The sequence below is a fragment of the Rutidosis leptorrhynchoides genome, chromosome 3 (genome assembly GCF_046630445.1).
Source record: "Rutidosis leptorrhynchoides isolate AG116_Rl617_1_P2 chromosome 3, CSIRO_AGI_Rlap_v1, whole genome shotgun sequence".
In the NCBI taxonomy this organism is placed as follows: domain Eukaryota; kingdom Viridiplantae; phylum Streptophyta; class Magnoliopsida; order Asterales; family Asteraceae; genus Rutidosis; species Rutidosis leptorrhynchoides.
In genome coordinates this window covers 546,888,454-546,904,809 of record NC_092335.1, presented here as the reverse complement: position 1 = coordinate 546,904,809, position 16,356 = coordinate 546,888,454, and the positions used below count along the sequence as shown (strand labels likewise).

At 33.3% G+C, this 16,356-nt stretch overlaps 1 protein-coding gene across 1 annotated transcript; it reads right to left on the bottom strand.

Annotated features, from left to right (window-relative positions):
- Nucleotides 1–752: 752 nt before the first annotated feature.
- On the bottom strand, nt 753–2,078 carry LOC139898497 (xylulose 5-phosphate/phosphate translocator, chloroplastic). The gene has a single exon (XM_071881239.1). The coding sequence runs from the start codon at nt 2,017–2,019 to the stop codon at nt 787–789; it is 1,233 nt and encodes a 410-aa protein (XP_071737340.1). The 5' UTR covers nt 2,020–2,078; the 3' UTR covers nt 753–786.
- Nucleotides 2,079–16,356: the final 14,278 nt, after the last annotated feature.

Here is a 16,356-nt window from a genome sequence, read left to right as displayed (position 1 = left end):
CCAGTATGATCTTTATCACCTATTTATTGTAATTAGCAGACTTACTTAGAGCCTGATATGTAATTTAGCAAGATCTTGTAATGCTTCATAAATCACCACAAAGTAGGGGTGTTCAATATTTGGTTTCAAACCGATTCATCCGAAAACCAAACCGAAAATAAAAAACAAACCAAACTTGAATTCAGTTTCTAGTTCGGCTTCGGTTCGGTTTTAGATTTGTGCTCAATCGAATTCGGTTTAACCAAAAACCAGATTCAAAGAATAATATATTAAATTATAAACATTTATATAGACAAGGTGATTTTAAATCAAAATTCGAATTCAAAATCGATTTGTTATGATTATTTTGTTAAAGTAATGATTTTCTTTGATTTTTCTGTTTAACCGAAACCACCGCAACCAAACCAAACTCCGATTCAGTTTTCAGGTTCAACTTTGGGTTTGAAATTGAATTTGGTGTAGGTTTCGATTTGTGGTTTTGCTTTCAAATTTTTTAAAACATAAAACCGAACCGATCAACACCCCTAAAGGCACAAAGTAGAATACTGAAGAAAAATTAGAAACTAGCGAAAAACAATCAAATAAATAAAAGATTGTCAAAAGCAGTGTTCTCATTGAAGTATAATACCAAAGTCTAACAGGGTCACACAACGCAACGAAAACACTAAAACCCTAATTCAATATAGAGATAACAGAGTACCAGAAACTTCTACCAAACCAAAAATAAAATCCAAAATTTCTTATAACCGTAAATAAAAGACAATAAACGAACCATATGAAGCTCCCTCAATCCTTCTTTTCGACTGCAGCTTTCTTCTTCGATGACGCCTGTGAATACAAAAACGTTCCAAAAATAGCAATGGCTGATCCAAGTGCATTCAAAGGCCTAACAGGATTTCTAAAAACCAAAACAGTAGAAACGATCACAACAACCCGTTTCATTGTATTACCAACCGAAAAAGTCAATGGGCTAATATCATCAAGTGCTTGATAAGATGATTGATTATAAAGATGATAAAACACCCCAGAAATCATCACCCACAGATAAAAAGTCGACGGATTACCAATACTCGCAATCGCTTTATGGTAACCAGGAACCCATTGAGACCCTTCAACAAAAATAGCAACAGGAAACAGATAAAAGAACGAGAGAATCGTAATCCAACCATACAAATTTAGACCATTCACTTGCTTAAAGTTTTGTAAACTCTTTTTTGAGTAAATGTTTCTTAACACGAATCCAACGTTACTAATCATAGCACCCCATAATCCACCAAGATTAAAGGAAACTTCAGTAACAGCAGCTAAAGAACACCCCATAACAATTGGTAAAATTGATAGCCAAACAGATATAGGGTAAGTATCACCTAAAGCAGATGAGAATACAACAGAGAAAACAGGCTCTGCTGATTTGATAACATGAGTGAATGAAACAGCAACTTTAGAGAATGAAACACAAGCAGAAATATGACCAATTGTGTGAAATAGTGCAGGGCCTAATAAAGCAATAATAAAAGACTTATCAATTTTAGGGCAAGGTTGAAGCTTTGTAGCCCAGAGAACCAACATCCATACAGAGCCAACAAACAGCTGAAATGAAGCAAGAAGCCATGGATATGGGAATATATTTAAAGCTTTCTTATTGTAAATATTGAAAACAATATTTTGAAAATACCAAAACCCAAAAACAATAGCAAGTTGCAGAGTCTTGTTTGACTTTTTTTCAACTTCACCATCTGGGGTTAAATCTTGACCAGTTTCAGATGCTGATTTAGCAATCAGTGAAGTGGTGGGTTTAGCCCCAAAATCCCCAAAACCATATGGGGTCTTGAAAAAGTTGCTTGATTTACAGATCTGAGAACTGGGTTGGTTGTTGATTTTGTTAAAGATTGAATCTTTAACCCTAATTTGATGAGAAAATGAAGTTCTTGAAACAAGATTAGGGCTGTTCGTTAGATACTTATGATGGGGTTTTGACAAAGTGACAGATGATGAAGGAAGCAGATTCAACAACATCATTTTGAAATTGAAAGAAGTAACAAAGATTGATGAGAAAGGGTTAGGGAAAGAACCCTTTCAACCAGAGTGTTTAAAAGTGTTGGAATGTAGCGGTCTGAAGGTAAGAATTAATTTAGTTTAATATGTTGAGCACATGTTAATCAAGATTCGGAAAAATAATATCGAGGTCAGATTTGGGAATATGCTTGTTTGGGCCTTTTCAGTTTGACTTATTGAACTACACACATTTGGGCCACCAAAAATATCAGATTTTAGAGGTGTATTATACAACTCTCACTTTTTCCCTCTGAATTTACCAAGTTGTCCTAGGGTTTCAATGTCATATTATTTGCATCATCATTAGGGTTGTTATCCATTTCGACAAACGAACTAAACATTTATACTTTTATTTAATGATGGTGTGTATTGTTAAAACTCTAATATTATATAAAACCCTAAACATAACCCTATACAATAAGTACTAAACTCTAATACTATTTTATATTAAATATTAAAATCTAACCCTAATACTAAACTAATAATATAAACTTTAGGTAATAATATTAAATGGTGACAATTATAAAGTTATAAACTAATTAGAACCTAATTAAGAATTTATAAAAGTTAGGGACTAATAAATAAATAAAATGTAATTAAATAAATGTAACCTTAATAATAATAATAATAATAATAATAATAATAATAATAATAATAATAATAATAATAATAAACTATAAAATATATATATATATATAATTTACATACAAACAAAATATGCCGATTATAAAATAAAAAAAAATGCAGATAATTAATAAATGGGTCGGTCATTTTTAAGGGGAAGGAAATAAACTTGATCCTTAAACTTCTCAAATCCTAATTAGATCCTAATGCAACTCTTTAAATCTTCAAGTAATTTGAATAAGATTAGGAAACCTACACAACTATATAAGGCATCATGTATTCCATAATAGTCACCACAAAAATAAACCCTACAATCTTGCAAGTTAGTCGACTAAAATAGCTGCAGTTTTTCTTCTCTTGTCGACTAAAAAGAAGTCCCAAAATTCCTCCTGCATTCGTAAACCATCACCTTCAAACCTGCTGTTTTCTAGCGACCAAAAACAGCTTTCCCCAGCCTCCAGCAATTCGCCAATCAACCCCCTATAACAGCCCTTCAAGTGACCATCAAAGCAGCCTGTTATCTTGTTGCTAGTCGCCTGCAAAACAGCCCTCCTAATCGCCACTCTTACAGCCTTTGTAACAACCCGTCCTTATCCACCTGGACGAAGTCATCAACATTTGGTCCCATTGCGAGGCGTTGACTTAAATATGCCATGAACGACTCCAAGTAATATCTCTAAATTGAGCAAATGCACAGCGGAAGGTTTCTTTCATACCTGAGAATAAACATGCTTAAAAGTGTCAACCAAAAGGTTGGTGAGTTCATAGGTTTATCATAACAATCATTTCAATATCTTAATAGACCACAAGATTTCATATACACAAACGTTTAATAAAAAATATTCTAAGTGGTTGAGCACTTGGTAACCATACTTAACATTTAATCAACGTCGCATATTCCCTTTATTATGAAATCTCACTACACTATACCAAGAGTAGTCACTGAAACGAAGTACTGTGCAACCGTTGAATACTGGTCGTCCAGTCCGGTTGGGGTTGTCAGGCCCGATAGATCTATCAACAGGATTCGCGTTTACAATACCACATATAAATAGTAGTTACCAAGCTATTAGGGAAGATATGCAGGGTGGTACAACTCAACGTAGAATATATTTTAAGTACTTGTGTCTATTTCGTAAACATTTATAAAAGCAGCGCATGTATTCTCAGCCCAAAAATATATATTGCAAAAGCAATTAAAAAGGGAGCAAATAAAACTCACCATACTGTATTTTGTAGTAAAAATACATATGACATCATTGAACAAATGTAGGGTTGGTCTCGGATTCACGATCCTATATCAATTATATATATTAAAACATATAATCATAATCGAGCAAGTTCCTACATTATTATTCATTGTTATTTTAATAAAGTATATGTTTCATTAATAACATAATTAACTATATTTATTTTATATACTTTAGGTAAATAATTAGTATTTATTATAAATATATTAATATAAATATATATTTTTATATAATATTTATTTGATAAAATATGGTTAATAATAATAATAATGATAATAATAAAAATGATAATAATTTTAATAAAAATGGTAACTTTAATACAAATGATAATTTTACTAATAATGATATAATAATAATAGTTTTAATAAAAATGATAATTTTAATAAAAAAATGAAAGTTTTAATAATTTTAATTATAATGATACTAATAATATTAATAATGATAACAATAATATTAATAATTCTAATAATGATAATAATAATAATAATAATAATAATAATAATAATAATAATAATAGTTTTTCATAAAAATGATACATTTAATAATAATAATAATTTATTTAATCATGACTTAATTATAATTATATTCATAACTATATCTATATATTATCTTAATCGTAATCGTGCATATAATTAATCTTTTCGGTTGTAATTACCTTCAATATGATCATAACCATAAATTATATCTATTTTTATTTTTATCATAAAACCTAATATTAATTATTAATAATAATAATAAATAATAATAATAAATAATAATAATAATAATAATTAATAATTAATAATTAATAATTAATAATTAATAATAATAATTATAATAATAATAATAATAACAATACCTAATATAAAGAGCTCGCATTTTATTAGGGTTCCCAAAACAACAAATCGATAACCGAATACAATTGCAGAAGAAGGATACGGTTTAGGGTTCTTCGATTCATCAATTAAACCGATTAATCAAGAAATTCTCCGATGTACAGTAGGTTATTGGTTCATCATCATTATCGTTCGAGTATTATTCCACTCGAATAGCAATTTATCAACAACAATCTTCATTGTATCAGGATTATCATCTTATCCTCCTTCATCGATTGTATCAGGTAATTGGTTCATCAATTGTTCGAATAGGTAAATGATTCGTTGATATTTTCTTAAATTAGTCATCCATTTGTATACAATCTGTATATTTTTTTTTTTTTACTAAATTGAAATCAAGCTATAAATAAGGGTTTCCTTGATGGGTTTGGTGATGGTTGATTATAGTTGATGAATTACTTGTGATTTTGATCAATAATTGTGGTAATTAAAAGTAGTTTATTCGAACAGCAGTTAAGGGTTGGTGACTGCTTGAACAGAACAGGAAATGGTAGCAGTAGATGTCTAATTGTGTTGTTGTTTTTTTGAATATAAAAAGAAATGAGAGTCCATTGTTGCAGCTGTAATTGTAGCTGTAGCAGCCTTGTTTCGTAGTGGTTTTGATGGTGGTTTGAGCAGGAAACAGAAATACCAATATTGCAGCAGTTATCTAACATTAATAGTTCAAAGGTAATGGATTTTGATAGTTTTTTAGAAGTTGATAATGGTGTTTGTTTGTGATGGCAGCAGTAGCAGAACCATAATGGTTTAAATGGTGATCATAAGTGAAGAAAGTGAAATGGGTGTTTTCAGTTTATTCATGGTGGTGGGATTGGGTTAGAGGAGAAAAGAATAGCAGTCTTAGATTGTAACAAGCCTTGTTTGCAGATTCGGTTATTGCAGGTACAGCAGCAGGTTGTCGAATAGCAGAGATTTTTGCAGCAGGTTGTCGAATAAAGGTATATGTAACAATTTATGATGACAGGAGGTGATTGGTTGCAAGTTAACACAGAACTAGGTAGCAGCAGCATAGTGATAGAAATAAAGTGATGGTTTGATGTTTGTAAATGAATGTTTGCAAGGTCTGTATACAGGATAAGAGTAGTAGAAGAGAAAGACAATGTGGCTGTAGGAGGTGGTGATTTAAGGAGGTCCGATGGTGTTGGATCTATTCAAAAGATTGTAACAATAGCAGCCACACAGCAGTAGTAATCTTGTTCGAAGGATAGAAGTAAAACAGAAAGTATCAAGGTCTTCGAATATGGTGGTTTCGTCTTTGGTTTAACAAAAGAAAATATAAATGATATCAAGTAGCAACAACAAGTGGGTTGTATATGGAGATCGTAAAGGTTTATTAGGTGGTGTTGAATTGGGTTCATATTCAAGAAAATGGTGACTAATATGCTTTTAGAGGAAGAAGAAGTTGAAAGTTGAGTGTGTGTGTTTATAATCTATAAGCCATGTATATGTATATATAAATATCCCAAATGATTGTAGTGAATTCAGTTATAAAAAGAAAAGAAGTAAAGAAAGTCAAAGTGATTCTTTGATCAAAAGGAAAACAACAATTGATGACATTGTTTACAGTAATCATGAAAAATGGGTGTTGTGCAAGAATAATACAATATATATATATAATCATATACATAGCTTTCAATACTTTAAAGTAATAATAAGTTATTATTACTAATAACACGTTTGATGATTGGAATGTGTAACAGAAAGCATTTAGTTTATTAATATTAGTTAGGCAAGCTTTTGCACCTTTGATTCCCAATATTAAGTATTAAGTGATGCACGAGTAATTTAACAGTACATGAATGAAAAGTAAAAGTGATGTGGATAATTAGTGTGTGGATGTAAATATGCATATGCATATATAATATTATTGTGGTTGTCAAAACAAAACAGTATTAAGATTATGAAAATATCTCGTGTGAAATTAGTAATCCAACTGTCTTTGTTTGGATTTTAACCTTCGACGTTCATATTAGGGGTATTTGCATATTGTTAGATTAGAAAGAAAATAACACAAACATATCTGTAGAGATATGAGATGGACCAGCATCTAATTAAATGACAAAATATGAATTGTAAACATATATGTTTTTAATATATGTATGATGTATATGTAAAGTAAGATGGGTCCAAACAAACACAGTAAACTCTTTGAATTCACAAAATATGCATTAAAGAAACTGATTAAATAAGTCCAGCTGTATCTTTTAGTAGTTTATCTACCGACAGTTTTCACTGAGTAATATATCGTGCTCCATTGTTAATTAGTTACAGATAAAAGTCTATCTATAACTTTCTGTCTAAATTAACTACTACCTCCGTCTCATTCCAATAGGCCATTATTCTATTTTGGGCTGTCCCATTCTGATAGTCCACTTCCATAAATAGAAAGAAAAGAAGATATTTCATTGGTGGATCTGGAGAGAGAATATATTTCATTGGTGGAGAAATGAAGTTAGTGGGATTTCCTAAAACTGTGTGTTTTTTGTCTGTGGACTATTGGAATGAGACGGAGGGAGTATATATATTCATTTTAATAAAAGATTTTATTATATCTTATATTATTTTGCATATTTGTTTCCAACAATTAAATCATATATTATTTCGAATAATATTCCAAATTATTGTATATATGTATCTATTTACAATTAGTTGTTCGTGGATCATCGGGTATGATCAAAGTCAAATGCATTAAAAAATAATAATAATAGTTCAAACATTTTGAGACTCAACCTAACAGACTTTTCTTATCGTGTCAAAATATTAAATCGTATCGAGAGTTTGATTTAAAATTAGTCGAAAATTTTCGGGTCATTACAGTACCTACCCGTTAAAGAAATTTCTTCCCAAAATTTGATCAAGATCGTCATGGCTAACAATAAGAATGTTTTCATAATGAATATGAGTTGATATATAGAGTTTTATCACCATTGAGTAGTATGGACAAAACAATTTGATTACTCGAAGTGTATGAGTGAAGTTATCGTAAAAGAGTGAAATGAAGAAAATAAGATTCGTCTTGACTTTAAGTAAAGCGATTAAGACATCTCGAATTCGTAGGTTAAATCTTTGAATTTCGAATGATGACTAATGTTCCAAGAAAGGAATGGTAATAACACGATCTGATTTGTTAAATTACCAGAAATCACGGAAAGATAGAAATATCAAGAAAATATTTTATTGATATGTTTAGAGGTTAAGTAAAATGAAAAAGTTATGTAACATGGCACATGATGAGGGTATGATCTGTGAACCATCACGTTCCATTAGAAACTCAGCATGACTTACTGTAACATAATCACGTTGGCCAAGCATCATTATATTATACTAACTCATGCTTCAATTCCCAACATTTCTCCACAATTCATTCGTAATTTATACTTAGATTTTATAGAAGTTTCCAATATAATGGAATACAGAAAACACGAAGAGGTAGATAATTTCGGACAAGAATATTTATGAAAATATCCTCAGAAATATCGAAGATATTTATGATGATATTTTGGAATTTCTAAGTTCGATGGTTGATGAAGAAAAATTTTTCGCAAGATTTTAACATAATTTCAGAGCAGGATATTCTCTACAGATTTCATCAGAAACAGAATCATCAGGATTCTTTGAATATAGGGTTTGGTCCTTGTATTTGTTTTTGGTCTCCTTCATGGTTAGCTCAATCCGTTTTTCAGTGCCAAATTTTCTATCGAGCTTTCCCAACATTCCATTCTTTATTATCAAACTTTTGGCCGTTTAGACCATCTATGATTTTGTTGTTTCCTCGACATTTAATGCTATCATATCTGAATCGTCGATTATTAATCCAAGATGTTTTCAGGAGAATTGTGTTTTTAGATGATTAAATGCTGATGGTAGTATGGTGGAATATAAAAGGTTCTCTGGTAACAATAAATGAACACGCATATATAACAAGGTTATAATAAGGTTATTTCGAACGAAAATTTGGAGTTGTCTTGCTGGAGTTGTGACAAAATTGGCTATCTTGAAAAGGGATTGTAAAGTTATTTTGGGTAACAACAACGCTAAAGAAATTAGCACAGCTACGTGTTAAACGTTTACTCAGTTTCTGAGAGATTTTCAGGTATATGACTATATGCATAAATCTTTTCTTCCGTAGATGAGGTGTGGTTGGTTCATCCTCTCGATTGAGGTTTTTCAAGAATCAGGAAAGGTTTAAACGCAGATTGGAATTGTCAAGATACAAATGAGGTTTAAGATGAAATCAAGTGGCAAACTTGAAGAATTATTTAGTTTCATATTTTATAATCAATATTTTAATTCATTTTTAATTGTCCAATGTTGATAGTCCAATAATGAAGGTATTTCGTATGCCCGAGAGACATATTAAGTTAATGTGGCTAATATGTTATGATCCAAGTCGGGTCATACCCAATAACAAGCTTACCGACACCTTATGCGTATTTGATCTTTAAGGTTGGATCATTAAAATAAATACGCAACACTTGAATTTTAGAAAATGGTTTCTAAAGAAATATTACTTGATATGTGAATATAAATTATGGGTAATTTATATTATATGGATTTAATTATTTATAGGCTAAATAATTAATAATGTTATGTTACAATTTTATAAATGTATTTTATAAATTATGTACACATACATTATAAATGAAATGCAAGTTTTATAAAATTTAATTTTATAAAATGAAACCATTTTATATATAAGACATGGAAGTGGCATTGGGAGGGCAATTCACATGCTAAAAGATTCCACCTTTTTGGTCAATTCTTCCCATTTCCACAAGTATATGTCTAGCACTCTTTGAGACAATTATTCCATGCAAACATATCAAGTAAAATAGCAAAAAACTGACCAAGAAAAACTGCTCCAGCTGCTGTTTCTGGCCGTGGCTATAGGAGCTCAAAAGGGGTTCCATTTTTGGTTTTTGCAAGTTCATTTTCAAGTGTCATTAAATCCTAACTAAAGTACTAGGTGTTGGAGGTTGGCTTGGGGTATTATCTCTTGAGGTTCCATAGTTTTGGAACTCCATTCATCATCATTCATTTGGGTTGCTGCTGTCCAGAAATTAGTGAGCAAGGAAAGGGGTTTGTAGCTTTGTTAACAAGGTTGTTAAGGTTCCAAAGTCTAGCTAACTTAAAGGGTGTTGTTGGAGGATCAAAAGCTTGGGTTTTTCACACTTGTTCATCATCTTCATCATCACTCATTGACCTCCTTACTAGGAGAAGGTATAATCTCTAAACTACTTCTATTTTGAAAGCATATTTCATGACTTGATGTCTTATTGGAATTCAAATTAATTGGTCAAATATATATACACATGTCTTCTTAAGAAAAACATGCTTCCGCTTGCTATAAATCTTACTAAATTGGTTTAGTGATTATGTTAACATTAAGAACTTGTTGTTATATTGAATTCCAACAATGGTATCTAGAGCCGAAGTTGTTGAAATATGCTTCAAGATGTTGTTTAAACCCACTATATTTGCAATTTATCAACATGCATGAAAGTAAATTGCAAAAATTCATGGATTTGGGTGGGTAGGAGTTATAGGCCGAATTGTTTAGGGTACCAAAATGGGTTTTGGGCTCTTGCAATTTGGTCATATTTGGTTGCATGTTCATGTTCACAATCATAGCCTTGACCTTGTGTTTGGTTGGATATTTGAATGATTTATATTTATTCATTTGGTATGTAATATTAATTCATTCATTTGGTTTGTAAAATTGTAATATTTTGTAATTGTTATGTAATTTATTTTATATTTGGTATGTAAAATAGATTAGGTTGTATTTCATTTTCTAGATAAAAATGTATTAGGATACATATTTTGTAAAATGATGAAGATGATGAAGACTTGAAGAACACAAGAAGAAGCATTTGGATGCAAGATTGAGTGGGAGATTTTGAAATCTCCTACTTTATATTATTACCCCTTAACCCGGTGACATTTGTTTTCGGCTAAACAAATGTCCACCTAAATGGCTAGATTGTGAACATACTTATTTTGCATGTGTGGTTGTTTGTATGTTTATGGATTGTATGTTTGATTGTAACAAATTAATCACACAAGTTAACAACAAACATAACGACAATTTAATTGGTTAAATTAAACGTATTAACGACATGCGAAACGGCAATTTAAATGGTTAAATTGACAAGGCAACTAAAGACCTTAATAAATGGTTATTAGGAACAAGAAAAGGATAATTAATATAAATTGGTTTATATCAAGTAATTGGCTCAATTACAAGACATGAAATTGGTTTTTCAAAAGTACCATACACTAAATGCATGTTGGTGTATGGCATAAAAGTTTTCTCAAACTAGAATTAAACGAAAACTCAAAATCCCTTTTACGAACAAGGTAAACAAGTTAAACGCCATCCTTTTGTGGAAACACTTAGACATATTAGGAATCTCTTGATGGGATAAAGGTCACCTAACCGTCATGAGTGAACTAATATGAATAAGGTACACTTCGCATACATATGGGATAAAGGTCACCTAACCACTTGTATGTTAAGTCTACATGTCTACACAAATAGGACGATTTGATTTGGGAATCATGAACTTAGGGTCACCGAAGCATGATGAACAAATTGGCGTTGATGGGATAAATATGCCATGCAAAAGGATTGCATGATCCCATAACTTAGAAGTTGCAAAAGGATTGCAATTGTCATTATGACTACCTAGCTAAATCAAATGACGGGATAAAGGTCACCTAACCGAAATTTGATTTACCGTTGGATTCTAATATTTAATAAAACAAATTAAAGGGTATTGTTTATTGAAATTGAAATCAATACTTAAATGAACTTTGTTGAATTTTGTAGATGGCCGCTAATAACAACAACAACAACATGAACAATGCACCACTTAACTTTAACAACCTATCGTTACGGTCTCTCCTCGAGAAAGACAAACTCAACCATACAAATTTTATGGATTGGTTCCGCAATCTTCGGATTGTCCTCAAACAAGAGGATAAAATGTATGTGCTTGAGGACCCCATTCCCGATCAACCGGATGAGAATGATGTGGAGGCAATGGCCTCTTACGATAAGTATTGCCACGACTCCCTTCAAGTCTCATGCTTAATGCTTGGGACTATGATACCCGAACTCCAAAAGGATTTCGAGCATCATAGCGCATACGACATGATAACACAATTGAAGGAGATGTTTCTCCAACAAGCACGTGTTGAGCGTTTCGAAACGGTTCGGGCGCTTCATGCTTGTCGTATGGACGATACCCAATCGGTTTCATCTTATGTACTTAAGATGAAAAGCCTTATCGATCGTGCTAACCGTCTTAACCTAAACATTTCCAATGAGTTAGCCACCGATCTTATCCTTAACTCCCTATCAAAAAGGTTTGATCAATTTGTAATTAATTACAATATGAATGGGATGGATAAGAGCATAGGTGAGCTTCACGGTATGCTTAGAACGGCGGAAACTAGCATGGGTAAAAGGGTTTTACCCGTGTTAACAATCGATCAAGGTGGATCCAAAGGTAAGACCTCTAAGCCAAAGGTGGCTAAGAGAAAAGGACCCGCCCATCAAGGCAAAGGGAAGGGGAAGATGGTTACCCCAACCATCAACAAGAATAAGAAGCAAAAGGTAGCCGAGAAGGCAAACCCCAAGGAAGACCCATGTTTCGGTTGCGGTGAGATGGGTCATTGGAAACGAAACTGTCCGGTTTATCTTAAGGAGTTGAAGGACAAGAGGGATGCAGGGCAAACCTCAGGTAATATATATATGGTATATATGGAGCTTAGTATTACTTCTTCTAATACATGGGTATTAGACACGGGATGTGGAACTCATATTTGCAATTCTTTGCAGGGGTTCAAAAGAAGTAACAAGCAAACGGGAACATCAAGTCTCTTCATGGGGAATGGAGCTAAAGTGCAAGTGAAAGCTCAAGGAGACTTTGTGTTAAAACTTCCAAGTGGCTTGGAACTTATTTTGAATGATGTTTTGTATGCACCCGACTTATGTCGAAACATTATTTCTGTTTCCCGTTTGAAACAATGTGGTTTTAATCCTAATTTTGTTAATGATGATATCCACTTTTATTTAGATAATGTATTCTATTTCAAGGCTTCACCTTCAAATGGAATTTATGAATTGGTTCACGATGACACATTATCTAATAGCTCAATGTACCATACAAGCACCAAGAAACTCAAAAGGGATTTGAGTGATTCCTACTTATGGCATTGTCGCCTTGGTCACATAAACAAGAACCGAATGCATACACTTCAAAAGAATGGACTTTTGAAAACAAATGAAATGGATTCGTTTGATGTATGTGAATCTTGTTTACAAGGCAAGATGACTAAAGCACCTTTCAAAGGGACTTATGAAAGGGCTAAAGACTTATTAGGATTAATACATTCGGATGTATGTGGACCTTTTAAGCCCATGACTAGGAATGGTGAAAGATACTTCGTCACTTTCATTGATGACTTCAGTCGTTTCGGATATGTCTACTTATTAAGACACAAGGATGAAACTTTTGAAGCATTCAAAGAATATCAAAACGAAGTACAAAATCAACTCAATAAGACAATCAAGGTACTTCGTACCGATAGAGGAGGTGAATACCTAAGCGATGCTTTCCAAGATCATCTTAGGAGTTGTGGGATTATCTCACAACTTACTCCACCCGGAACACCCCAACTTAATGGAGTTTCCGAAAGGAGGAACCGAACCCTAATGGATATGGTTCGATCTATGATGGCAAGAAGCTCGTTGCCTCTATCATTTTGGGGTTATTGTCTATGCTCTGCGGCTCGTATTCTAAATATGGCCCCAACCAAGAAAGTGGAACGAACACCTCATGAGATATGGTTTGGTAAACCTCCATCTCTATCATACTTAAAGGTATGGGGATGTGAAGCTTATCCTAAGCGTTACGTCCCTAATAAGTTGAATGCTCGATCCACGAAGTGTATCTTCATAGGATATCCCAAGGATGATATGGGATACTATTTCTATGATCCATCCGAGCAGAATGTATTTGTTGCTCGGAAGGCGGAATTCCTTGAAACTAAGTTCCTAATGGAAGGAAATAGTGAAAGGAAGATAGATCTTGAAGAGGTTCAAGATCAAGTAGATGATACACAATTGGTTGACACTAGCACTCAACATGAAAATGTTGAGAGTGATCAAATGGATGATCAAAATACACAAGACATTCGTAGATCTGGTAGGATTAGCAATCCTCCTGAGAGATATGGGTTTCTCATAGATGGTTGCTATACGGTTGATTTGGATGAACCAACAAACTACCAAGATGCTTTATCAAGGATTGATAAAGATAAATGGCAGGAAGCCATGAACGCTGAGATGCAATCCATGTATGAAAACCAAGTGTGGGAACTTGTTGAGCAACCTCCTAGCTCTAAGCTAGTTGATTGCAAATGGCTTTTCAAGAAGAAAACCGACATACATGGAAACTTGGATACATATAAAGCTAGACTTGTAGCAAAAGGTTTCACTCAAACTCAAGGGGTTGATTATGATGAAACATTTTCGCCTGTGGCAATGCTAAAGTCTATTAGGATATTATTTGCCATAGCTGCTCATTATGATTACGAAATATGGCAAATGGATGTCAAGACCGCCTTCCTAAATGGATATCTTATGGAAGATGTCTATATGGTTCAGCCTGAAGGTTTTGTTGATCCAAAATATCCTAAAAAGGTATGCAAGTTAAAGAAGTCAATCTACGGATTGAAACAAGCATCTAGAATGTGGAATCATCGTTTTAATGAGGAAGCCGAGAAATTTGGCTTCATTAAAAATGGTGATGAAGCTTGTGTATATAAGAAAGCTAGTGGGAGCACTATCATATTCCTTGTATTATATGTGGATGATATATTATTATTTGGGAATGATATTACCACAATGCAAGGAGTCAAAACTTGGCTAAAGAGTTGCTTCTCCATTAAGGATCTTGGAGATGCACAATACATATTGGGGATAGGGATCTATAGGAATAGATCCAAGAGATTGATAGGTTTAAGTCAAAGTACATACATTGATAAAATCTTGAAAAGGTTCAAGATGGAAAACTCTAAGAAAGGTTTGGTACCTATTCAAAGAGGAACCAGTCTCAGTTCATCTCAGTGTCCCACCACGAAAGATGAACAAGAGAAAATGAAGAAAGTCCCATACGCATCTGCTATTGGGTCTATCATGTATGCAATGATATGTACTAGACCGGATGTGTCATGCGCTCTAAGCTTGACAAGTAGATACCAGAATAACCCAGGAAACAGTCATTGGATTGCTGTTAAAAGTATATTGAAATACCTTAGGAGGACTAAGGATATGTTTCTAATATATGGGTCTGGTGAGGAGGAACTCGTTGTAAAAGGTTACGTGGATGCGAGTTTCCAAACTGATCGAGATGACTCTCGATCACAATCCGGTTATGTCTTCATGTTAAATGGTGGTGCGGTCTCTTGGAAGAGTTCGAAACAGGAGGTTGTTGCGTTATCCACTACAGAGTCAGAGTACATTGCCGCCTCACTGGCAGCTCAGGAGGCTGCATGGATGAAGAAATTCATCGACGACTTGGGAGTGGTCCCTTCCATTCAGGACCCTCTTGAGATCTTTTGTGACAACGAGGGTGCGATTGCTCAAATCAAGGAACCTCGTGCTCATCAAAAGACTCGTCACATTGAGCGGAGATTCAACTACATCAGGGATGAGGTTGAAAAGGGAAAGATATGTATTCACAAAGTTCACACAGATCAAAATGTTGCGGATCCACTCACGAAGCTTTTACATGGGCCAAAACATGAGGGACATGTTTGTGCATTAGGGCTTCGATATTCTAGTGATTGGATATGATTTATTTTATGTATTGTACCGGAACGAAATTATTCAAACTCATTAATATAACTATGGTGTTAATTTATTTGAGTTATGTTCCTATTTTGCATATTTCATCCATGAATAAGCAATTATTCGAAATTTCCGTAGTCGATCACATTTGTGGGAACAAGTGTGAGGTTTAGACTATTATGAACTCGGATTGGTATACATTCGTAGGTTGAATGTGGGGCAAGGTTGCAACCAAGGTTCATAGATATTTGTGGGAAACAAATATTGGAAGACCCGCTCTCAAGAATTACTGTATGGAGCCTTTGTGGTTGATCACATGTAATCTTGAGTAAAGGCGAATATCATTATGTCCTCTGACCTGAGATACATATTGGGTTCGGATATTCACCAAGTACTGTGCCTTGATTCTTTCCTTCGCTATTCTGAAATATGGTAGTACATAAGGAAGAACTCAGGTATATTACAAAGTGTATATCTAGGACGTATGTAGTCAAGATGGAATTTGTCCCTCTTATTCGTTGAGAGTCAGATGTCTAAGGCCTGAAAAGTTAAATCTATAAGAGAGTGATCACTCTGTATCTCTTGGATTTGACATGACATCTAGGATGAAAGGATGTAATGAAAGATTCACCTATTCATGTTCGAGACGGGAACTCGAAAAGGGATGATGTTATTGAATGGCACAAAGTCA

Coding starts and splice junctions, on each gene's coding strand:
- LOC139898497 (XM_071881239.1), bottom strand. CDS start 2,019: ATGATGTTGTTGAATCTGCTTCCTTCATCATCTGTCACTTTGTCAAAA.